Source organism: Monodon monoceros, unplaced genomic scaffold (genome assembly GCF_005190385.1).
Source record: "Monodon monoceros isolate NGI ecotype Baffin Bay Population unplaced genomic scaffold, NGI_Narwhal_1 Super_Scaffold_7, whole genome shotgun sequence".
In the NCBI taxonomy this organism is placed as follows: domain Eukaryota; kingdom Metazoa; phylum Chordata; class Mammalia; order Artiodactyla; family Monodontidae; genus Monodon; species Monodon monoceros.
In genome coordinates, this window is record NW_021703784.1 from 23,675,441 (window position 1) to 23,701,634 (window position 26,194).

General features: G+C 37.2%; 1 protein-coding gene and 1 pseudogene across 5 annotated transcripts in view; one reads left to right on the top strand and one right to left on the bottom strand.

Annotated features, from left to right (window-relative positions):
* The window catches only part of ATM (ATM serine/threonine kinase), a 140,019-nt gene extending 114,088 nt beyond the window's left edge, over window positions 1–25,931 (bottom strand). For all 5 annotated transcript variants that reach the window (XR_003791411.1, XM_029207707.1, XM_029207708.1 and 2 more), the window contains exons 1-8: window positions 25,360–25,931; window positions 22,070–22,168; window positions 21,874–21,986; window positions 20,448–20,593; window positions 16,381–16,545; window positions 4,828–4,993; window positions 3,939–4,177; window positions 2,133–2,296 (exon numbers count right to left, since the gene is read on the bottom strand). Coding sequence is in view for 4 of the 5 variants with exons in the window: in XM_029207707.1 (XP_029063540.1) it covers window positions 2,133–2,296; window positions 3,939–4,177; window positions 4,828–4,993; window positions 16,381–16,545; window positions 20,448–20,593; window positions 21,874–21,986; window positions 22,070–22,141 (1,065 nt within the window). In the remaining variant the exon portion in view is untranslated. The remainder of the gene's footprint in view (window positions 1–2,132; window positions 2,297–3,938; window positions 4,178–4,827; window positions 4,994–16,380; window positions 16,546–20,447; window positions 20,594–21,873; window positions 21,987–22,069; window positions 22,169–25,359) is intronic.
* LOC114887856 lies at window positions 18,157–18,287 on the top strand (annotated as a pseudogene).
* Window positions 25,932–26,194: the final 263 nt, after the last annotated feature.

Genomic DNA, 26,194 nt, shown 5'->3' on the forward strand with positions numbered 1-26,194 from the left:
GCTACAGTAATCAAAACAGTGTGGTACTGGCACAAAAACAGACACATAGATCAATGGAACAGGATAGAGAGCTCAGAAATAAACCCATGCACTTATGGTCAATTAATCTATGACAAAGGAGGCAAGAATATACAATGGAGAAAAGACAGTCTCTTCAATAAGTGTTGCTGGGAAAACTGGACAGCTACACGTAAAAGAATGAAATTAGAATGTCCTCTTATACCATATACAAAAATAAAATGAATTAAAGACATAAATGTAAGACTGAATACTGTAAAACTCCTAGATGAAAACACAGGCAGAACACCCTCTGACATAAGTCATAGCAATACTTTTTTGGATTCATATCCTAAAGAAAAGGAAATAAAAGCAAAAATAAGCAAATGGGACCCAATTAAACTCACAAGCTTTTGCACAGCAAAAGAAACTATCCAGTGAATGAAAAGACAACCTACTGAATGGGAGAAAATGTTGGCAAATAATATGACCGATAAGGGGTTAATATTCACACATATAAACAGCTCATACAGCTCAACATCAAAACAAACAAACAAACAAACAACATTGTTAAAAAATGGGCAGAAGACCTGAACATACATTTTTTCCAAAGAGGAAACGAAGATGACCAACAGGCACATGAAAGAATGCTCAACATGCTAATCATCAGGAAAATGCAAATCAAAACCATAATATCACTTCACACCTGTCAGAATGGTTATCATGATTATCATCAAAAAGAACACAAATAAAAAACAGTGGCAAGGATGCGGAGAAAAGGGATCCCTCATACACTGTTGGGGGGACTGTAAATTGGTGCAGCTAATGTGGAAAACACTATGGAGGTTTCTCAAAAATTAAAATTACCATATGACCCAGTAAAATTCTCCTGGGTATATATCCAAAAAAAACAAAAACACTAATTCAAAAAGGTACATGCACCCAATGTTCACAGCAGCATCAATTGCCAAGATATGGAAGCAACTTCAGTGTCCATCAAGAGATGAATGGATAAAGATTGGTGAGTGTATATACATATGTATATATATACACATGCACACACACACACAAAAGACTACTACTCAGCCATAAAAAAAGAAAGAAGTTCTGCCATTTGCAGCAACACGGATAGACTTGGAGGGCGTTATGCTAAGTGAAATAAGTCGGACAGAGAAAGACAAATACTGTATGATATCACTTACATGTGGAATCTAAAAAACACAACAGATTAGTGAATATAACAAAAAAGATGCAGACTCACAGATACAGAGAACAAACCAGTGGCTACCAGTGGGGGATGGGGGGTAACAAACTACGAGTGGGAGTTTATTGTAAGGATGTATTGTACAACACGGGGAATATAGACAATATTTTGCAATAACTGTAAATGGAGTATAACCTTTAAAAATTGCATAAATTTTAAAATTTCTTCTATGGAGGAAAAAAAAAGAAACATTAAGCCATCAACTGATGAATGGGTAAACAAAATGTAATATATCCTTACAACTGAATATTACTCAGCGATAAAAAAGAATGAAATACTTATTCATGGTACGACATGGAAGAACCTTGAAAACATTATGCTTAGTGAAAGAAGCCAGACACAAAAGACCACACATCGTATGATTCAATTTATATGAAATGTCCAAAACAGGCAAATCCACAGAGGCAGAAAGTAGATTAGTGGCTGGTTGCTAGGAACTGGAAGCAGGGAATTGAGGCTGACTGCTAATAGGTACAAAGTTTGTTTTGGCAGTGATGGAAATGCTCTGGAATTAGTGGTGATGGTTGCACAACAGAGTGAAAATGCTAAAAACCACTGAATTACACCCTTTAAAATAATGAATTTTATGTCAGGTGATTTCTAAATCAGGAAAAAAACAAAGAAAGAAAACACATAGGGTTAGGATAATCTTATTGCTTGTAGACAGTTTTTTTAAGAATGGAAAAGTTCATCATCAGTTTTCCCTAAGTTTATATTTGCAAGACAGTTACCTCTTAAGTTAGAAGGGCAATGCTAAATATTTATGGTGTTTAGAAAGGAATAGTTACATGTACCGAGTAATTTTACACGCTTTTTACAGGCCAATAAAAGGAGAATGAGAAATTTCAAAATGTGACAAGATCTACTATACCTGGTGACAAATATCTGCCATCAATTCAATCAAGTTTTCCTTGACAGCAATATTACGAGATCCTGAAGAATATTTCCCTCTGCTTCCTATATGACTTATTTCATTAACTAGCAGATCATATACATTGTATAAGATACTCTTCCACTTTCGTGATGCATAGGCACCTGTAATTTTAAAAAATAATTATTAAATTAAAATATAATTTATACATACAATCCATTTGCACTGCCAACTCCCACAAAACTATTCAGCTGTTAAGGTGGAAACATTAGAAGACATCTGGTCCAGCCTATTTAGTACTAATGGCTCTTCTGACAATATCCTTGACAAGCTCTACTTCATAATGATGTCCATTTCACACATTTCACACTCAGTTAACTGTATTTCTTGTAAAATTCTTCCATATTCTGATCTAACTATCTCTAACCAATTCAATCAAAATCTCAATCAAACTTTCTTTAATTTCTTCTCTCCCCCAAAGCAAATTAATACTTTCCCTCTTTTACATAAGGACCAACTTCTCTGTATGTCTTTAAGAGAAAAACATTACCAGTTCCTTCAACAAGTGTACAAATAACATGTTATCCAGACTTATCATCATCCCAGTCACCTTCCCCTAGACACACTCCAGTCAACTTAAGTCCCTCTTAAAATGATGACTCTACAAACTCTGGTAAGCATAATATTCCCAACCACGATCTAACGAGTATGGGGAACAATGGGGCTGTTTCCTCCCACAAAACGAAGAACCTATTTAAAATCTATTAATGAATTTAATTAATCTATTAAAGAACCTAATAAAGTCTATTAATGTATACTAAAACTATATTCGTGTTTCTGACATCCTCATCATCTGCCAATTTTCAATTGATCCTAAACATGCACTTAACTAAAATCCTAAACATGTCTCACCATCTCTTAATAAGCCTGATTTTCATTCTGGTGAGAGCTATGTGAAAGATGAAAAACTAAGGAAAGCCACCATTCTTTCACCTCCAGTGGTTTCATGGGCTACAAATACATCTAACTATACATACTAGAAGAGCCCATGAAACATACACAGCTGCTTTTGATAAAAAGTGGCTCCAACAGTTTTCCTCTATTTTAGCTACTATTCAATGAATGTCCTTAATAAGGTCATTACACTAGCCATGATGAATTGGTCCAAAGGCTAGTACAAGCCAGATTCAGAACATAGCCTAAGCATGAGAGAACTCATTCAATTCCAGTTCCACCCAGTAAAGTTCCTGTCTACTGAATGGAGCTACATCATCCATGCAATACTCTTTTGGTGAACGACAAACATAAAGGAATGAAGGGAGGATAAGTCATTCATTTCTGGTTTCCCTAGCAAATATGTATTTATCTTCCTTGGGAACTGACTAATCTGGCTGGTTCAATTCACATTTATCTATTTTATTTTCTAATAAAAGCAATATGTAGATAAACAAGATCCTGTCTTCTCTAAATTCTTTTACTCTTACAGTCTGCGTCACACCTCTTAGCACCTAATTATTGCTGCATAATCAGCTCCTAGAGGGAATAGTGTCTCATATTTGTTTGTATTCCTCACAAAACGTAGGTAGCATTGTACTAAACAAATGGTAAGGCATGATATGATTTGCTACCTACCATAGCTTCAAATTAAAAAAAAAAAGTGTGAAAAATATCCTCATGACTGACACTATTACCAAGCAAAGCAATCCAGAGGAAGGTCATAACCTCCTATAACATACAGATTTCATACTTAACCCTCTATATTTCAATGAAGAAGCAAATGCAAAATAGCAAAAACTTTCTTTATACCTTTTTCTTGAGTTTTGGCTCCCTTTGGATGATGGATATAAATTTGTAGTTGAAATAACTCAATAATTACTTCTTTTAAGGAATCATTAAGTCTATGTTGAGTCCAGATATAAAGTAAGGTAGGAAGAATTTCATCTCCTAATTCACATACTCGAATTCGAAAGTTAACAGCCAAAGTCTTGAGGAAGATAATAAATGCTGCTAAGATATGATTTAGACCTGCAGAGCTCTTTTCTTGTCTGTAACAGAAAATAAACAGACTTAATATAACAGGGGAAAATGCAGAAACTGAAGACAGTAATGAAGTTGCGTGCTGAAAGAAAAAAACGTTCTGATTTTCAAATAATAGTAGCCTTACTTTCAGAATTATTCAGAAAAATCACAGCAGCACTACTTAGCAACAACAAAAAATAGTTCCTATTTGGCATTGGGAGATCACTCCTGTTAGCTCTCCCTGCTGCTGAAACACTGTCTAAAATTATATAAAACGAATTTGTAATACCTACCATTTATAAAATATTTCACATTATAAATTGGGTAATGCCACACAAATATAAGATACTGATATTTCCAAAATATATTCCTATTTCATTTTATTCTTAGCACATTACAACTATCTTCAAAATTCAGGAAAATAAAAATACTTAGAGGCCATATAGCTTTTCCTGTTATTAAAAAAGCAAGACAGATCTAGAACATCATTACATGTTCTGCATATTGGATATTCAGGAAGTGCTGGACCTAACACTTTCCTTGGGAATCCACTAGTTCTACTATAATCGGCCAATGATGTTTTCAAGTTGGTAAAATTTAGTTACTGAATCTAAAACACAGTCTTGCAAAAAGATCAAATGGATTTCCAATACAAAACAAAAACAGATTAGATTACCTTGCATGCTGAATAGCCTTAGAAAAAAAATCCAAAAATTTGGAATTTAATCCATCAGTCTGCAAACAGCATCCTTTGGTCACAGCTTCAATTATTCTAGCCACCAAAACTCTATTAATGTCTTGTGAAGGTTTAAGATACAGCTGGAAGTACACAGAGAACAATTCTTAAAAAAAAAAACAAAAAAAACCATGTTAGTTATGTTTTTAAAAAGAAAACTATCGAAACATTTAACTTAGATGTCACAATTCAATTTAAATTTCAATAATTCCACAGACAAAAGATTAAAAATTATATTAATTTATACTTACTACAGTAAGAGCATTCCATCAATATTTATTTTTATAAATTAAACTGCCTTCAAGACAGGAACTATTGGCAGCAGAGTATGTGAACACCAGTTTAAGAGCCAGATCTCAGATAAGCTACTTAACTTCTCTATTCCTAAATTCCTTCAGCTAGGCCTAACAAAGCACTTGACAGTGTATGCTCCACAGTTTTGTTTTGTTTTGTCTTAGTGCTATTTGATTAATAATGTGTGTAAAGTGTGTCAAGAACTGTGAAAGATCTGAGACTTTACACTATTTGTAACCCAACAAATTAGAATGCCAGTTTCATGGATGTTGGCAGAAGACATGAAATTCCTGATCAGAGAAAGAGGACAATTTATTTCTCACAGCAATGATAGTAGCCAGAGTACCTTCATTTTTGCATAAATTCCTCAATCTCAAAAGCAACGTGAAGAGGGACAGGTGACACAGTTCAAATGATGAGCTACCATACAGGAGAGACATCCCAAGCAATGAGCTGCAAGCAAACCTGTCCTTTGTTCTGGGGGAGGCCATCATCTCTGTCATCTCTATCTTCCAAGGCTCACTGTACAAACATACTTTAAAAAACAGTCTGGAAAAGAATAGTCAGTGTCATGTCTTTGACATGACATGCAGAAACGTGAAATGCATTGAGAATTATCTCCCAACACAATGAAAAGCAAAGTTGCTAAGGCAGGATTTTCTTCCCATAAAGAGATAATTAGGAAGTCCTCAGTTAGCAAAGTGACTTAAGAATAATTTCAACTGTATATGTCAAATAATTCTGCAGAAATAGCTTGAAGTCAGAAATGTTAAATTCAAAAGAATAAGGACAATATAAAAACCTCAAACATCAAATAGTAAGAAAAATGATTCCTATCATATCTGACTTTATAGAACTCTACACAAGTGCTTCCCAAAGTTTTTTCACTACATGCAATACCTAAATAATGGTAAAAACATTAATTAACACACACAAATTTGGAGACAGAAAAACAGGAGGCGTTATCTTTAGCATTTCCTTCTTATTACTTGGCAAGAGCAAAGTGCTGAAACAGGAAAAGCCAACAATGCAACTCTCTGTCTCTGATTAAATCTCAACTTTCAGGGCTTTTATTTTACTTGGGGAAATTATCCCAGTTCTCACAGAATCCAACATATTCCTCTAGTAAGTGGGTAAAAAAAAAAGCTAGTATAAGACATTCAACAAAAAAGTAGAGTCCTACTTCTCCAAAAACGGCGGCAGTGCATGCCTCCAAATGAATTCCCTTTCTCCATGAATTCAACAACAAAAAAAGCTCAAAGAGCAGATAGCAAAACAGCATGATATTAAAAAGCAGTTTCTGCAGACTCACAGACATAAAGAACACACTTGTGGTTGTCAAAGTGGAGGGAGGTGTAGGGGAGGGAAGTATTGGGAGTTTGAGATTAGCAGATGCAAACTTTTATATATAGGATGGATAAACAACAAGGTCCTACTGTATAGCACAGGGAACTATGTTCAATATCCTGTGATAAACCATTAACGCAAAGAATATGAAAAAGAATATATATATGTATGACCAAGTCACTTTGGTGTATAGCAGAAATTAACACAACATTGTAAATCAACTATTCTTCAATAAATTTTTTTTTAAAAGGAGTTTCTGGAGTTAAAATAAAATAAAACCCCAAAAGACATCATTAAATGTCGATTCCTTGGGATTTTACACATAGACAGCCATATCATCTACAAATGTGAAGTTTTATTTCTTCCTTTCCAATCTGTATGCCAATTATCCTTTTCTTGCCTAACTGCCCTAGCTAGGACCTCCAGTACAATGTTGAATAGGAGTGGTGACAGCGAATACCCTTGTCTTGTTCCCAATTTTTTAATGAAAAGTTTTAAATTACAGATTTGATTTCTTTACTCGTTACAGAAGTATACAGATTACCTATTTCACACTGGGTGAGTTTTGATAGTGTGTGGTTTTAAGGAATTGTTCCATTTATTTTCAGTCATCAAATTTATGTGTGTAGAGTTGTTTATAGCATTCCCTTACTATTCTTTCAGTATCTGTGGAATCTGCAATTATATCCCATTTAATTCCTAATATCAATAATTTGTGTCTTTCTTTACCTTACTCACTCTTGCTAGAGGTTCTAGATTTTGATGTTTTCAAAGAATCAGCTTTTTGTTTCAATAATTTTCCTTTACTGTTTTGTTTTCATCGATTTCTGTTCTTATCTTCTGCTTGAAGTCTTTGGATTTGTTTGTTTTTCTAGTTTCTTGAGATGGAGGCTAAGATTATTAATTTGATATCTTTCCTCTTTTCTAATGTAGGCATTTAATGCTATATATTACCCTCTCAACATAACTTTAGCTATATTCCACAAATTTTGATATGTTGTAATTTTCATTTTCATTCAGTTTTAAACATGCCTTGAGAATTTTCTTTCCACCCATGAATTATTTAGAAGCATGTCATTTATTTTCACAAAAGTACTATGAAGGAAAGAGTACCACGGTAGAAAATAAAAAGAGAGGAAGAAATTAGGAAAAACAATCAGAAAATGGCCGTGACATTTAAACTGAGACTTGAAGGACAAGAAAAAACAGGCCATACAAAGGGTAGCCTCTGAAAAAAGAACAAATGCCACAGGTAAGAAAGAGCTTATACTTCCTAAACAGGAGTGTGTGAGATGATCCATAGCTATGTCAGAAGAAAATATTAGCGCTCCTATTTTTTAATTAAAACTAATTACAAAAATTATGCTTTACTGATTTTTAATATAGAAATCGACAATGGCCACTTTGGAAGACAGTTTGGCAGTTTCTTAAAAAACTAAACATACTTTTACCATATGATCCAGCAATCACGCTCCTCAGCATTTACCCAAATGAGTTGAAAACTTATCTGTACACAGATGTTTATAGCATTTTCATTCATAATCTCCAAAACTTGCAAGCAATCAACATGTCTTTTAGTAAGTGAATGGATAATTAAACTGTGGTAAATCCAGACAATGAAATATTATTCAGTGCTAAAAAGAAATGAGCTATCGAGCCATGAAAAGACATGGAAGAACTTTAAATGCGAATTACTAAATGAAAGAAGCCCCTCTGAAAATACTATATACTGTATGATTCCAACTATATGACATTTTGGAAAAGGGAAAACTATGGAGACAGTTAAAAAGATCAGTAGTTGCTAGGGATCAAGGTGGAGAGAGGAATAAATAGGCAGAGCACAGAGGATTTTCAGAGCAGTGAAACTATTCTCTATGATACAATAATGGTGGACACATATCATTATACATTTCTCAAAAGCTACAGAATGTACAACACCAAGAGTGACAGTGTAAACTATGGACTTTGAGTGATATGAGGTGTCAGCGTAGGTTCACTGATGGAAACAAATGTACCGCTTTGGTGCTGGATGTTGCTGTGCACGTGTGAGGTCAGGGGATATATGGGAACTCTGTACTTTCTGCCCAATTCTGCTGTGAATCTAAAACTGCTCTAAAAAAATAAAGTCTATTAAAAAAAAGTTTGAAAATCACTGGGTTAGAGAATCTGAATAAAGGCCACTGTAGCAAGAGCACAGAAATTAGAAGGATGGGGTGGGCTTTAAGGTCAGAGAGATAGGCAGAAGCAAAACTACGTAGCACTTCCAAGACCTGAAGGGAAGTCCATATTTTATATTAGTTATACAAGAAAGCAACTGAAGGTTTTTAACTTTTCTTCCTTTCTACCTAATTAGAAAAACTATTTTCTTCCTTAGGACAATCTTAGGGCTCTTGCTTTGGAATCCCTTCTTCTCAGAAAACATACATGAGCAATTTTCCTGTGTATTCAACTAATCTCTCTTCACTGAATCCTTCTGATTACATGTATATATACTCCAATCACTCTCTTCTTTAATAGGACCCCCCTTTCCCTTCCCCTTGTAACCAAAACTTTTGAAAATATTGTATTTGTTAATCCATTTTCTCACTTGTCACTCATGCTTTCACACCAGTTTGTTATACAACTGAACACCATCAACCGACTCTAACTGCCATGTACAGAATAATTCATGCAACAATAGCAGATACACATTCTTTTCAAATGCATATGGAACACTCACCAAGTTAGACCTTATCCTTGATCATAAAAGAAATCATAACTGTTATAAATAATTTTGGTTATAAAAAGCATGGTCTCTGACCATAACATTAAACCACAAAAGGAAAACAAAACAGGAGAATTACCCCAAATGAATGGGAATTAAACAACATACTTCCAAATAATCCAGGGTCAAAGGGAAACCCTCAAAAAAACCTAGAACATATTTTGAACTGAAGAAAAAGAAAAAACAACATTGTCAACATTTGTGAGATGTGACTAAAGTAGTGTTTAGAGAAAAACTTATTACATTAAATGCACATATTTGGAAAGAAGCTCTCAAATCAATGATCTAAGCTTAAGAAACCAGAGAAGAAATGAAATCCAAAACAATCAGAAGTAAGGAACTAATAATTATAAGATCAGACTCAGTAATGAAAGAGGCAATACCACTACAGAGCGTAAGCACATTAAAAGGATAATGAGACAATAATGTTCAAGAACAACTTTACACTCATACGTTCAACAACTTATATGAAATGAACAAATTCTTAAAGAAACAAATTCCAAAGGTCACTGAAAATATGTAACCTAAATAATCCTGCATCTATTAAAGAAATTGAATTCATAATTAAAAACCTTACAACCACCACCACCTCCAAATTCAATCCAGTAACATATAAAATGTATAATACATCATGCCCTAATAGGGTATATCCCAGGAACACAAGGTTGACTCAACCTGTGAAAAACTGATCAACATAATTCACCATACCAATAAACTAAAGACAAAAAAACCCATGATTGGACTTCCCTGGTGGCGCAGTGGTTGAGAGTCCGCCTGCCGATGCAGGCAACACGGGTTTGTGCCCCGGTCTGGGAAGATCCCACATGCCGCGGAGCGGCTAGGCCCGTGAGCCATGGCCGCTGAGCCTGCGCGTCCAGAGCCTGTGCTCCGCAACGGGAGAGGTCACAGCAGTGAGAGGCCCGTGTACCGCAAAAAAAAAAAAACCATGATTATCTCAATATATACAGAAAAAAATTCAATTCAATATCCATTCAATATCCATTCATGATAAAAAACCATGAGCAACCAGAATAGAAGGGAATGTCCTCAACCTGTATTAACAGCTAATATGCTGAACTTCCCTGGTGGCACAGCATATAAGAATCCACCTGCCAATGCAGGGGTCACGGGTTCGAGCCCTGGTCCGGGAAGATTCCACATGCCATGGAGCGACTAAGCCCGTGCGCCGTAACTACTGAGCCTATGCTCTAGAGCCCGTGAGCCACAACTACTGAGCCCACAAGCCACAATTACTGAAGCCCATGCGCCTGCAGCCTGTGCTCCACAACAAGAGAAGCCACCACAATGAGAAACCCGCACACTGGAGCAAAGAGTAACCCCCGCTCGCTGCAACTAGAGAAAGCCCACGTACAGCAATGAAGACCCAACGCAGCCCAAAGTTAATTAATTAATTAATTAAAAATAGCTAATATGCTAATGATCAAACACTGAATGTTTCCCCCTAAAACCAGGAACAGGACAAGGAAGGATGTCTCTTCTCACTACTCCTAATCAAAATCATATTGGAGGAAAAACTATAAATCTCTTAGAAGAAAACACAGGGGGAAGTTTCATAACATTGGATTGGCAATGATTTGTTGGAAATGACCCCAAAAGCACAGGCAACAAAAGAAAAAAATAGACTGTATTCATCAAAGCAAAACCTTTTGTGCATCAAAGGACACTATCATCAGAGGTAAAGGCATCCCATAGAATGGGAGAAAATATTTCCAAACCATGTATCTGATAAGGAATTAATATAGAATACATGAAGAACTCCTACAATCCAACAAAAAACAAACAACCCGATTAAAAACTGGGCAAAAGATTTGAATAGACTTTTCTCCAAAGATGATATACAAATGGACAATAAGCACATGAAAAGTTCAAAATCACCAGTCATTAAGGAAATGCAAATCAAAATCACAATGAGACACCACTTCATACACATTTACATTAGGATGGCTATTATCAAAAAAAGAGAGAAAGAAAAAGAAAAAAGAAGTGTTGAGGAGTTAGCGACAGGGATGGCAGGGGGCCTGTGCTTAGTTCTGGGGGAGGAGGTGGCCAGTTTAGGATCTCAGGGGACAGGTGGGGGAGATGGCAGAGTTAGATGGGACTGGGGGGGTGGGGGTGCCAGGAGAAGGAAGGTTGAAGGGGAGACTAGATGTTGGGGGAACTGTGCTGGGAAGAGCTGCGTCAGAAGTGCCCACAGTAACCCAGGGGGAGGACAACACCCAGGCCTGGCTGTTGCAGCTGCTTGCTGGAGAAGGGGCGCCTGACCTCTAGAAGGGCGCCACTCCTGTACAGAGGGTTGTGAACCCACCTGGGGATGAGGCCTGGTGTTGTGGAAACTGAACTTAGCTTCGCAGGGCTGACAGTTCTGGCCCAGGGCGGTGGCAGTGCACCCCTTTAGACTTTTCCTCTAGGTTCCATGCTTACCTCTTCTGTGACCTCACTCTGCCCCTCCTCCTCCCTCTTAACTCTCTTGAGGTTACCCCTTCACTTAAAACGTTGCTTCTGGTAATCTGTGTTCATCATGGCAAGCTGGTGGCACCAGGAGAAATGGAGCCCCTGTCCAGTGTGAGTCGTAGCAGTGCAGGAGGGGAGACCCTGGAGGAGGAGAGAGCCCGCCTAAATTGATGTCTACAGATTGAATTTCCAGAGGCTTAGGAGGAGGAGTTCTCCATTGTCCTGTTTCCAGGCCTTGCTCAGGAAGCCCTGTATTCATTCAGGAGACCATCCTTTAAGGTTTTCAGATGAGCTTATGAGGGGGCAATCTTTAAAAGTCCAAAGCAGATGCATCCGGGGCCTTCAGCAGATGCGTTGCTTTGAGTGTGTAATCCGGGAGCAGCGATCTCTGGGCACGTGAATGCCAGCAGGCACCTCTCCTGTTCTGGGGTGGAGGTTTTCAGATGCTGCATCTTCTAAATTCAGCCTTCTGTTGTACTAGTTTTGTGCTACGAACCTTGCTTCCAGAGAACTCTTAAGCTGTAGAACATTTTAACACGATGCCACAACACAGAGTGCTGCCTTGTAGATGGAGCTTGCAGATGCATCCCAGTGACCCTCTCATCTACCCGCCGGCCTTCCTGTGCATTGGTCAGAGGAATTCTTAGTGTGATGATATAATCTGTGTGTTGGGAAAGTGTTCAAGATTGAAATGCCTTAGGCAAATACTTAAATGAGCCAACTGGCAAATTGAGGGGGGTCATTGTACTGTGCTGGAGGTACGAGTTGGTCATGCCCCAATTGTGATAGAAATGGCAGGTCTAGTTTGGGCATTCCTACTAAGAAGGGAGTGGTCAGGGTACCGATAGTGATCTTTGATTCATCTTGCTCTATGTGTTTTTTAACTTCGATTTTACTTGATCAGATTTCAGAGTAATCTTAGGGTTCAAATGGGAGGACCCTGAGGTGAGGGGTGGTGGCGAGGGAAAAGCCTACCACAGGTGCTGGGAGAGGTGGGCGTGAAGAAAGGGAGAAGGGGGGAGGGTCGTGGTTAGGTGTGGGTTGTAGAGGGTGGGAGTGGTAGGGAATGTGGGTTGAAGGGAATTCTCTGAAAATATCAGTAGGCAGAGCTCTGGGGAATTATATAGAGCTCATGGGCCAAGAAAATACTAGTTAATAGTAAATTGTTAATGCTAGTTAAATTATCGCTTGAAAGCAAAAAAAAAAAAAAGTCGCTTGGAAACTTTCTAAAATGCTTAGAACTCTGCTAAGTACAGGGGAAAAAGCAAAATTGCTTTGCTGCAAGATGGGGAGGACTGAAAAGGTAACTGAAGAGCTGGTTATTGGTGGCTTGAAAGATTGGTGTCAGAAACTTGCATCAGCAGGTTAACATCCTTCACTGCTTTCAAGCTCCTTACGTGGTTTATCTGGAGATGTGTGGTATTTGGGAGAGGTCTTCGAAAAGACTTTAAATACCCATATTGTGGGCTTTTAAAGTAAGCTTGAGATTTTGGAGTGCACTTAAGATGGTGAGATGTACTCTTCTGGGTTTGCTGAGGATGTGCAGTTGAAAACTTGAGCAAAGTGAAAATGCAATGACTTCTAAAGGAATTTTGTGTTACTTCCTGCCTTATAAGCACACCTCTTCTTTGTGATAAGTATTAGAAACAGCAAGAGTTTTTACTTTTCGTCATCATTGTAATAAGGAGAACCTAATGACTTTTTGTGATCACTGTAAAATTACTGTAATATGTGGTAGCAAACAATCCATGTAAGCTTGCTAAGGTTACAGTTAGTAATCCACTGTATCTTTAGTTTGAATGTTTGTGTTTTTTAAGTGATAACCGTATTAGAGGGGAAACTATCAGCCAAAATCAGTTTGGGAAATAAGCAAAACTGGGGATGGGGAGGTGCTTTATTACTAGATTATGGTGTGCTTGTGAAAATTCAGGGAAAGATCTGAATCCTTTGTGATAAAGTAATACCAGTGGCTTTAAAAAAAAAAAAAAAGCGTTGGTGAAGGTGTGGAGAAATTGGAACACTTGTGCATTGCTGATGAAAATGTAAAACGGTGTAGCCCCTGTGGAAAACAGTATGGTGGGTACTCAAAAAATTAAACACAGAATTACCATATGATGCAGTAATTCCACTTCTGAATATATACCCAATTGAAAGCAAGGACTCAAAGAGCTATGTGTATACCATGTTCATAGTAGAGTTATTCACAATATCCAAATGTAGAAACAATCCAAGGGTCCAATGACAGATGAATGGATAAACAAAATGTAGTATACACATGCAATGGAATATTATTCAGACTTAAAAAGGAAGAAAACTCTGACATATACTACAACATGGATGAACCTTATACATTATGCTAAGTGAAATAAGCCATTCAGAAAAGGACAAATACTGTACAATTTCACTTACAGGAGGTACTAGGGTAGTCAAATTCAGAGACAGAAAGTAGAATGGCTGCCAAGAGCTGGAGGTGGGGAGCAGGGGAAGTTCCCATTTAATGGGTGCAGAGTTTCAGTTTGGAAGATGAAAAAAGTTCTGGAAATGAGTCGTGATGGTTGCATAACAATGTGAATATACTTAATGCCACTGAATTGTATATGCAAAAATGGTTAAAATGGTAAATTTTATGTTATGTACATCTTACCATTAAAAAAAAAATCATACTGAGGTCCTAGTCAATATAAGGTAGAACAAAGAAATAAGGCCACATGGCTCAGAAATGAAGGAACAAAAAACTCTCTACTTGCAGATGACAAAACTGTCTAAATAGAAAATTCCCCAGAATGAACAAAAGAGCTCCTAGATCTAATAAGCAATTTTAGCAAGGTGCCAGATCAATATGGTATACAAAAGTCAACAGTACTTCTGAACAACATGGAAGAGAAAATGTTTTAAAGAGACAGTAAAATTTACAAACTACTGCAGTATAAATCTAACAAAAATATACAAATTCTATATGCTGATAAATCAAAAAAGACGTAAATAAATGGAGAGATATACCATGTTCATGGACTGGAAGAGTCTATGTTAAGATGTCTATTGCTCCTTAGTTCAATAGGTCCAACGTGATACCAATAAAATCCCAGCAGGATTTTTTGTAGAAATCAACAAGCTGATTCCAAAATTTATATGGAAATGTTGGTTTAGAAGACTAAGGCCATCTTCTCATCTCACTCTAAACTCTCTCCCTAGACAATCTCATCCATAACCATGGCTTCAATCACCACCTCTACCAAATATATTTTGAATGTAAACTTCACTTCTTGAGCAGGCTTCATTAGCGAAGTAAATTTCAGAGAAGGTAACTAACTAAAAAAAAAATTCAACAAAAAGACTATTAGAAGTGAAAGTAGTTTGCTTAAAAATAGAGAATTTCAGAGAACATGCCAGATGATGGAATCAGAGTAAAGAGACTAGAGGAACGACTGCCTTTGTTTCAGAGACCCATAGTTACAAGTAATAATCTAAAATGTACAAATATTCTAAATATTTAGGCTGAACCATTTTGGTGACAGACGTGTTGGTGTACCCTAGATATCACTGGCCTATTCTCTAAAGGCTGCCACTAGGCTTACTGAGGGCTCTGTTTGGAACAAAGCCTCCTTTGTGTTCAGAGCAACAGCAAAGGCCCCAGATAAGAAATTAAGCAATAGCTAAGAAGGCCTTTATTCATGTGGGAACAGTAGAATACAATGTAGACCACTGATTAGGTCATGGGTTTATGGTCCACAAACATCTTATTTTGAAATGATAAACTGATGGTAAAAAATATAGATAAATGTCTTTTAAGTTAGCACAATTTATCTTGAATACTTCTCAATGAAAAATACTGAGTTTCTAAATTTTCAGAGGTGGCTGTATTAGAAGACTTTGACATCTGGCTTAAAGTCACCTCATTAAAGCCAAATACCATTTTCACCCATTAAGCCACCCAGAGCCAGAAATACTCCACTTTTGAAATCAATAAACTCAAAAATTTCAGCCTCTGACCAAACTTCCTTTGTGGTCTCTTGGTACCTCTCACCTACAAACTGTCAACAATACCTCCATGGCACCCCACTCTACTTATCTTGTAAGTCACTGGGTCCTATATATTCTATTCTACTATTTCATTTCAATTACCTTACCAGTGGCCTGCAAACTGCCTAGTCCTAATGGATACTTCCACATCTTATTATTTCTACAACACTTTAAATGTCACACCACTTCCAACTTGAAATTCTCTTGCTTTCCCTTTTATGACATCTCTCTTGGTTTTCTTCTTTCTACTTTAATCATTGTTGCATTTAGGTGTCACTGATCTGTGAACTCACTGCATTATAACTTTTGGTTTACTTGGTTTTTTCTGTCATTGGACTGTCAAGTCTTTGAGGACAGGTATGGCATCTTTCAATTCTGTAATTTTAGTTCTGATAGCAGGCACCAAATACATTATTAGTGACAATTTAAGAAGTACATAATACATGAAAAGTGTCAGATTCTATAATCATTTAATTTCACTAAAGTACTGTTAAACTGTGAGGTCATTTGGGGGATATAAATAGACTCTGAATGCTCTTTTGGTGAAATTTCATTTCACAAGGAAAAATTCACAAATAACAAACTTCAAAACATACCTGTCCACTGTTGCTGAGATATTTCACACCAGTATTTTCTCACTGAAAGAATGTCCTTCAGCAATATGTTGCTACAATCAGCTCCATAAATGGCACCATTAGATGAATCTTTCACTGTCTCCATGATATAATTCAAGAGTTCTTGACATTTTAGCCTGGGTGCTCCTATTTAAAAATAAAACAAACAAACAAAAACATATAAATCTTAAGAAAAGTAAGTTAAGGATGCTTGGAATGGCAATTGTATAAATAATTCCATTTGGGAACTTACTATTAACTAACCTCCTTCTCATAAAACACGGATTAGCAAACTATGGCCCAGGGGCAAAATTCAGCCAACCACCTGTTTTTGGAAATAAAGTTTTTCGGACCATAAACATGTCTATTCATTTACATATTGTATATGGCTACTTTCATGCTAAAATGGCAAAGTTGAGTTGTTGAGACAGAGACTACATAGCCTGCAAAGTCAAAAACATTTACGATCTGGTCACTTTACAAAAAAAATTTGCCAATCCTATAGGATTATATAGCAAAAACAATCATTCATTCTACCTTAATAACTCACAATTTCTGACATTAGGCCTTGAGTGACCCAAAGTTTCCTGGTATTTTTTATAAAAACCTGATTAGAATAAGATTATAAAGAGAATACTATTTCCTTTGAAAAGCAAAATTACTTCCAAGTCCTATAATAGCATTTATTATATATACATATGTAAGGCTATAATTTTTAGTTTTATTTAATTATTAGAGGTCCTGAAAATTCAGAATTAATGGATATATATTTTTTTTAATGGAACTCTTTTTTTTTTAATTTATTTATTTCTGGCTGCATTGGGTCTTTGCTGTGCACAGGCTTTCTCTAGTTGAGGCGAGCAGGGGCTACTCTTCGTTGCGGTACACGGGCTTCTCACTGCGGTGGCTTCTCCTGTTGCAGAGCAACGGGCTCTATGCTCGCGCACTTCAGTAGTTGTGGCACGCAGACTCAGTAGCTGTGGCTTGTGGGCTCTAGAGCACAGGCTCAGTATTTGGCACACGGGTGTAGTTGCTCCGCGGCATGTGGGATCTTCCCAGACCAGGGCTCAAACCCGTGTCCTCTGCATTGGCAGGTGGATTCTTAACCACTGCGCTACTAGGGAAGTCCCTGGATATATATATATTTTTTAATTTATTTATTTTATTTATTTATTTTTGACTGTTTTGGGTCTTTGTTGCTGTACGTGGGCTTTCTCTAGTTGCAGTGAGTGGGGGCTACTCTTCGTTGCAGTGTGCGGGCTTACTGCGGTGGCTTCTCTTGTTGCAGAGCATGGGCTCTAGGTACGTAGGTTTCAGTAGTTGTGGTGCGTGGACTCAGTAGTTGTGGCTCGTGGGCCCTAGAGCACAGGCTCAGTAGTTGTGGCACACGGGTTTAGCTGCTCCACGGCATATGGGATCTTCCCTGACCAGGGCTCAAACCCACGTCCCCTGCATTGGCAGACAGATTCTTAACCACTGCACCACCAAGGAAGCCCTGGATATATTCTTAAAGGTAACAAAAGTACATTTAAAAGTTATTTGTTACTTTCAGTAAATCGTATTGCTGTCACAGCTGAAATTTTTCATATTTCAATATTAACAATCTTAAAATTGCATATAAATTTTTTGTTGTAAGTTACGAGCAGGGTGCAAGTCATTATGTATATTTGAATACATTCTAGTTTAGGATTTTTTATGATGAGACTAGTTATATTTAGAAGTATGATAAATAAATATACACTGGTATAACAAAAAATCATCGCTTCTTGGCCTTTTGGCTAAGATCAAGTGCAGTTTCTGTTCTTATTAGTTTAAAAAATCATTTTTATTTATGGCTTATAATTTTAGGCATCTGGCTAATGATGAAATGCACAATCACAATACCCTCTGCTGTAACACCCTGTGCATTTCTCTCTTATAGTCTTCCTAACATTTTCTTAACTATAACATCTGTTATAGTTGAACAATATTTGCTTACTGGTTCCTTCCCATCTACCTCTTTTTTTCTGATCTCTGTTTCTTTCATCATACCTTGGGTACCAATGTTAAGCAAGTCTGGCAAAGTCTGGACATGTGTTTAAATTCTCATCAACCCTCCAACCCTTTAAAAAAAAAAAACTGAAGAAGTGAGATGACACGATAGTAGCTCCTGGTTTTGCTCCGAGATTAAAGATGTTTAAGTTACAAAGTGAAACTTGAAAGAAAAAAAGCCTTGAATAAAAATATCATTTTTCAACTATTTGAATAATCTTACACTGAAAATTTCATCCATTTATTCCTATAAACCAACATATTGATACTTTCATACATTTTTAAATGTGATCACGGGCTTCCCTGGGGGTGCAGTGGTTGAGAATCCACCTGCCAAGGCAGGGTGTATTCCTCCAGGTTCGACCCCTGGTCTGGGAAGATCCCACATGCCGTGGAGCAACTAAGCCCGTGCGCCACAACAACTGAGCCTGCACTCTAGAGCCCGTGAGCCACAACTACTGAAGCCCACGTGCCTAGAGCCCATGCTCCGCAACAAGAAAAGCCACCGCAACGAGAAGCCCGCACACCACAACGAAGAGTAGCCCCAGCTCGCCGCAACTGGAGAAAGCCCATGCGCAGCAACAAAGACCCAACGCAGCCAAAAATAAATTAATTAAAATGAAAATGTGATCTCCATTGTTAATTTTGCAATAGAAGGTTTTTTTCACTTTAAAGCAAAATTCTAAGCTGCAAACTTTTCTGATGGGCTACAAATAGGCTACAAATATCTTTCTCTCACTCACTCACAAATTCTGTCAGACCATATTAAGATCTATTAAGAGCCCAGCATTAGTAGCCAAGAATACAAATTTTAATGGATGCAGAGCAAAAGCAGGTGCAAAAATATTTCGATGTAGCTTTCTTCTGTCTATGCTGGAGTCCCTGCTCAGGACTTGCAGCTACCCACACAAAATGGCATCTCAGAGGAGCCGAAAAACTAAATTTTTGCTAAAGCCACTGTCTTTTAGACTCAAGTCTCATACCACCATTCTGAAACATCATTCACTAACAATCTATATCCTTCTACTTAATAATGTTTACCAACATTGGGCTTTTCTGATTCTTAAACTAAACCTGGCATCACAAAGCCACTTTCTTATCTGTGAAAAATAAACAAAGTTTGAGTCCAAGTCCCTAAACAAACATTTCCGCCGCTAGCTTTTCAGCATTGTATGAAAACCATTTCCTTACATAAGCCTACTAGGATTCTGCATTTTGGTTCAAAAATATTGGCTTTTCAAAACTGTATAAGTTCAAAATGGGAGATATGTGGCTCATCAGGAGCAAAAAAGAACTTGGGTTTTTTTTTAATCAACAGTAAGCATGCTATTAGTTAAAGAGTGTGGGTTCTGACTGCCAAGAAAGCTAATGTGATCTTGGAATGAATCAGTAGAAGTATAGAATAAAAGATATGGAAGTCCTGCTCCACTCCATACCAATCAGAATATGCCTATAAAATTGAGTCCCACACTTTAAGAGACAGGGAATTAAACTGAAGAATATTCAGAAGTGACACAAAAACTAGCTCATATGAGCAACAGGAAGTAGGTCTGTTTAGCTTAGAGAAGAGGACTCAGGGGAAATATCATGGGTAACTTCAAATATCTCAAAGGATATTTGAAAAAAGGATATTGAAAAAACTGAGTTAGTATTTTTCTGTATTATCTCAGCAAACAGAAGCAGTAACAAAAGGAGACAGGTTTTCACTACTATGAAAACTACTAAAACAGAAAAGAAAGCCTCAAAAGGCATGTTTTATCATTAAGGCTACCTAAGTGCCAGGGACATATAGATGGGATCCAAGAAAAATGGGTAGATGCAATAATATTTTTTAATCCTTCCAAACCCTGAGATTCTATCATTCCATGCTTGTATAAATTCCTCCAAATATTTGAACCTATAGTATTAAAAATCATTATATGTACAAGAAATTAAGAGTTAGCACTGAACTTTTATCTCACCATATTCAGACCAAACTCATGTAACAATAATCTATTAAGCCAAGTAACAGTACTTACTTTTATTTGCACATTTGATGAAGTATTTGACTAAGCTACTGATTTCTTGCATCTTTTTCTGCCTGGTGGCTTGTGTTGAGGTTGATACATTTGGTTTTGCTGTTCTCAGACATTCCGTTTCTTTCTGAATATATTTCTGTAAAACTCTTCAAGAAAGTGCAATGTAATTTCAGAAACTCATTAAATACTTAAATTATTATAATAGTTTCAAAAAGTCCTTCATGCCATCATAAAGAGCATTGTTTAAACCACATTGCTTCAATCAATGTACCAGCTATACAAAACAATTACATTTCTTTTTTAAGGCCTAAGCCCTCAACACCAATTTAAAGTCTGGCCTGCAAAGCTCTTAATCTGTAACCTCCAGGATTTTCTATTGCTTTCTTGCCTGCTTTCTCATTTTATCACTAAAAGCTTGCAATGCTATTAGGGGCTCTCAATTCTTTCTCAACTCTGTTACTCTGTACATGACCTATCTCTTTCCTAGGCAGTTGGTAATGTCTCTAGCCTTTAAATGAAGCCTGCCTATAAGATATTCATGATTAGCTGGGTACGTCAGGTGCATATTTGGCCTACATGATCAGCTTATGCAAAACAGTATTCACCTTTAGATAACTATATTTGTGGTATTTGAAATAAAGTAAGTAACCAGAGGAAAAGAAGTATATATTTTTCATGTTATCTACAATGATATTTGCAATGGTCTATCTAGTATCAAATAAGAGCTAAAAAATAAAATAGATTATCTGTTCTAAACGTTCAAGAACAATACTCATATTTCCCCTTGACTGAAAATGTTCTTTCAAGTTTATCAGTATTCTATATTAATTTAAAATATTTTATTCATCTTTCCTAAGTCTTACAATCTATTTCTAGTTATAAATGGACTTCGTAATTGAAAATTATGTCTTAATGTAAAAAGCATCAATTCTGTTTGCCACTCCAGTTCAGCAATGAATTGTGTCTTTCCAATGCCAGAGTTTTGTGTTTGTTAACTGCATTCATATAGAGTTTTTCTAAAATTCCTTTTTACTTTTTTATTATAGTTTAACATATGGCAGTGACTTAGAGAAATATTTAAATATATCAAAGTAACAATAAAGGACTTGATATAACTTACTTTTATGCTCTAATTTGAAATAAAGTCTTATGAATGAACTGGTATGAATGAAATTCTCTCTAATCTTGAGTGAAATATGTCTAAGACATTTTATTGAACAAATGATTCAAAAATTTTAACTTTTTCTATATGAACACCCTTTAAAAATTATATTTCAGATAAATATTGAGCGCCAATTTCCTATGCAAGGCACAAGGGTACAAAGGGAGCAAAGATAAATTAGACCTACATACACAAAAAGAATCACAAGAGAAATAAAAATGAAAAAGAAAAATAAAGACAGTAAAAAAATTTATAATGGAATACCTAAAAACAGCATCCCAATTCAAATATTTCCCTTGTTTGGAATCTGAATGCTGATCTAAATGTTGAACGGTTTCAGGATCCTGAATCAGGCGCTTAAATTTCTCAACCTCTTTCTGAAAATGAAAAAAGAACAAAATAATGAGTTACCAATCACACATTTGTTTCAAGGAAAGATTAAATTTAAGTAATTTACTACCCTTCGTTCTGTAGCTCTATCATGTTCTAGTTGACGGCAGCAAATAAGCAGATCATTAAGTGCTAGACTCATGATTCAGAATTTCAGAAAACACATCATCTGTAAAAAAAAATATATATATATATGTAAAATTATTTCAGACTGTGGTATTAATAGTTAGATCTAACTGTATAGCTAGAGGCATACTATAATGCACAATGATTTTTCTTAATACTTCCATATTTAAATGAGATTTTCTTAGAATATATCAAAACAAAGCCTTAACGTGCAAATGTGTGTTGAATGTGTAGCAGGATAAAAATAAGTAAGGTATAATTTACTTTATTTTTCTGAGATCTCTTCTAAGAAGAGGATCTCTTAGAGGAGAGACCTTTTCTTCTTCTAAGAAACATGACATTTAAATTGAAATATAAAAGATGAAAAAAAGGCAGCCAGGCAAAGAGTAAGGAAAATAGCACTTAAGGATTTAACACTGTCTGAACGATTTAAAAGGACCCTTTCTTATACGTAGTGACTTGCCACTTTCCTGAGCCAAAAGCTTAAATTGCTTATGCTTTGGAATGGATATGTAAGAGGTTATCAGAGCTAGTAAGCCTTGCCTAGCACTTACATCTCAACTGGCTTTATGGTTCTCATTTAATACATAAAAGTAGGAGAAAAATGATATTATTGTTATAAAAGGAAACGAAGGAAATTATATGCTATAGTGATATACCTTGCAAATGTCAAAGGTCAACTATATTTTATATATCTTAATGCCACTGCAGTAGACCTCCTCCTTTTAGATTTTCTGATATAATCAAACCTTCCTTTGATAAACTTAAAAAAAAAATCTTTCAAGAAAAGCATTGTTTTAGTATTTCTGAGCCTTTTTACAAAGAAGCTTCACTTTTGTTACTATGTTTATAAACAAGGAAAAAATGTATGTCTGTCTATTATATCTACACTACATATATATCTCAAGAGGAAACAAAGGTGGGCAAAGTCCTTTCCCCATCCATCCACATAAATTCTACTCAATCTCTCAAGATCAAGTATATTACTCTGCCCCTGCTTAATCTCACAGAATCTTAAAATTGGAACCAACTGACAGACCATGTCCAATCTTCCTACAAAGGAAGAAATCTCTCCAACAAAATTATTGACCTCTATTTGAACACTCTCACTTAGAACAAACTTCCTAGTAAGATTACCTATTTTATTGGCAGATAGCTCTAATTCTCTTCTCCATTTATATCCATAAGTCGTTCTGATTCTTTTACCCCATAACAACCTCCTTTTCTATGCTGTAGAATACAGGTCATTATTTATTTGATTGCCTTTTTCATTTGATTGTATACCTCTTGAAGACAAGGACTGTCGTTTTTACTTTTCCATTCCTTATAGTTGTATCTAGAACTCCTCTCCCTTCTTGCTCAATCTTAGTTTAAAGGCTTCCTGAGTCAATAAGGAAAATAAAATTGGGATTCTAACCAATGAAAACACCTTAGCAATATCCAAAGAACCGTAAAGGCAGGCACCTATATTCTTTTTTTTTTTTTTTTTTTTGCGGTATGCAGGCCTCTCACTGTTGTGGCCTCTCCCGTTGCGGAGCACAGGCTCCGGACGCGCAAGCTCAGCGGCCACGGCTCACGAGACCAGCCGCTCCGCGGCATGTGGGATCTTCCCAGACCAGGGCACGAACCCGTGTCCCCTGCATCGGCAGGCGGACTCTCAACCACTGTGCCACCAGTGAAGCCCAAGCACCTATATTCTTAATATGTTATTTGTAGTGTGAAAAAAAAATGCATGTTTACTGAACATGTGACACTTCCAAGAAGTGACAGCCCTAAACTTTTTTTTTAAGCTGTGGCTTTTCTGAACTTGCTTTTCCCCTTATCCAATTCTCAGAGATTGATTACTTTCAAGAAAACAAAACAGTTCAGTATTATCTACATAAACAGGAAATGTTCATTCACTGCGACAAGCAACAATATTTACTGGGCAACTACTATGTGTGAGGTACTATGTTAGGGGTAGTTAAGACACATAATGAACTAAATAGACACAAATCCTACCCTCATGGAGTCATGACTAGTGGGGAAGAATGACAATAAACAAGTACACTGATAAATCAATGCATAATTCCAAATTGTGATATATGACTCAAAGGAAGCAAATATACATTAGCAATGGAATGGATCATTTTTTATAAACTATCAAGGAAAATGTATCAGAGGAAGTTACAATAAAGCCAAGATCTGAATGAACTGGTGCCAATCATAGAAAGAGTTAAAGGACCAACATCTTAGAGAAGGAAACTAGCACAGCCAAAGGGTCCCAAGATGAAAAAATGCAAAGTATGTTGGAGGAACTGAAAGATGGCCAAAGGAACTAGAGAGTAGACAGGCAGAGTAAGAGTGTCACCAGATAAAGTTGAATTCAATTAATACATTAATCCACAACGATTAAGATTCTACTCCCAACCATGCAACTGGCATGGTACGTTTCCTAGGTAACAGCTTCTGAACTGGAAAATCCGTTGTTCCTTTTCGGATCTCAACCAAGATGGTCCCTTTGCAGAATTTGACAATGATGCTTATAATACCATCTTCCTAGATCTAATTCTACCTGTAGCATGCCATTCTTTTCTAACGGTAAGAGTGTGGAGTCTGTGGTCCGATTGTACTAGTTCATAACCTGGTCCTGCCACTTACAAGCTGTATAACCTTGGACATGTTAGCTAATCTCTCTAAACCTCTGTCTTCTCATTGATAAAATGAAAAACAATACTAGAACTGAACTAGATCTTCAAAGAGTTATTTATTGTAAGGATTCGTGTCCATGTTTAACACTGCCTGGGACATAGAAATTGCTCAATAAATGTTAGCAGTTATCATTATTCCCTTCCTTTCTGTTTCACAAGTCTCTTTTGATGGTTCTTTTTCCACCCACACCTGAAAGAACATCCTTGTCTCCTTACTTCTCACTGTATGTTCTCACAGTAGGATCTCATCCATTCCTATGACTTCAACACGTGAAAAATGCCCACATCTATTTCATTCAGTGCAGGACCTCACTCTTGAGCTTCAGGAACCTTTTACACGTTGTGCCTTTATATGCGTTTTCCCTTCTGTCTAGAAGGTTCCTATCACCCTCCAGGACAATTTAACACTGCAAGGTCTCACCGCAAACAGAATTGATTCTCCCAGGCTACGTTTCTACAGAACCTCATCCACTCCTCTACCACCACAATCCTCTTCTATCACATTTTCATTCTTAATTCTAATAGTCTTGTTACTTATCCGTACCTGATAAAAGCAGCCACCAACGCTCTTGAGTGTTCACCACAGGACAGGATTATCACAAGGAAGACAGTACAGCGAGGTCACACAGCTAATTGACTCGAACTCCGGGAGTGTGATACCAAAGCCCATGCTCTTAATCACGAGACTGTAGTTTAAGCCCAAACCAATTGCTCGCTGATTAAAACTACTAATTATGAGAGGGGAGAAAAAGATGATTACTCAAGCCATCTAGTTACATCTGGACACGGGAAGGGTACGCGCACGAAGGTTCAATTCTGGGCATTAAGAAGCAGCTTCAAGGCTAAATCGGCTGGAGCAGGAAGGGTGGGCGGACGAGAGCGATAAGGGCAGTGGGCTGGGCAAGATGAGGTGAAGAGAAGGAGTGAGTCTGAAGGCCAGGACTGAACGGGTCAGATACGACTGAACTCCCCAACGCAGAAGCCACTGCGCTGCTTCCGCGCCCCTACCGCTGGACTCGGATAGCCAAGGCGGAATCTCTGGAAGCGGCGATGGCCGAAGCCTAGAATCCCGCTCAACTCGCCTCCCTCACGAGCCGAGCCTGCTGTCCACGCACTATTTCGGCTTCCGGATCAAACCTGGCGTGACCACGCAGCGTGCGTCTCCGTCGGAAGCAGTAAGGCAGACGGGCGCCCGGACACTGTCTGCCCATGCGCGCCAAACGCTACAATCTCTCAGCTCCCAGCACTCGCACCCCCAAAACGACGGGCTCACCTTAGGAAACGCGCCTGCTCCTTGCCCGCCAATGGCGTGCAACCGCTGCGTTCGCCGCTCGCACTGCCCGCCAATGGCGTGCAACCCTGCCTTCGCCGCTCGCCCG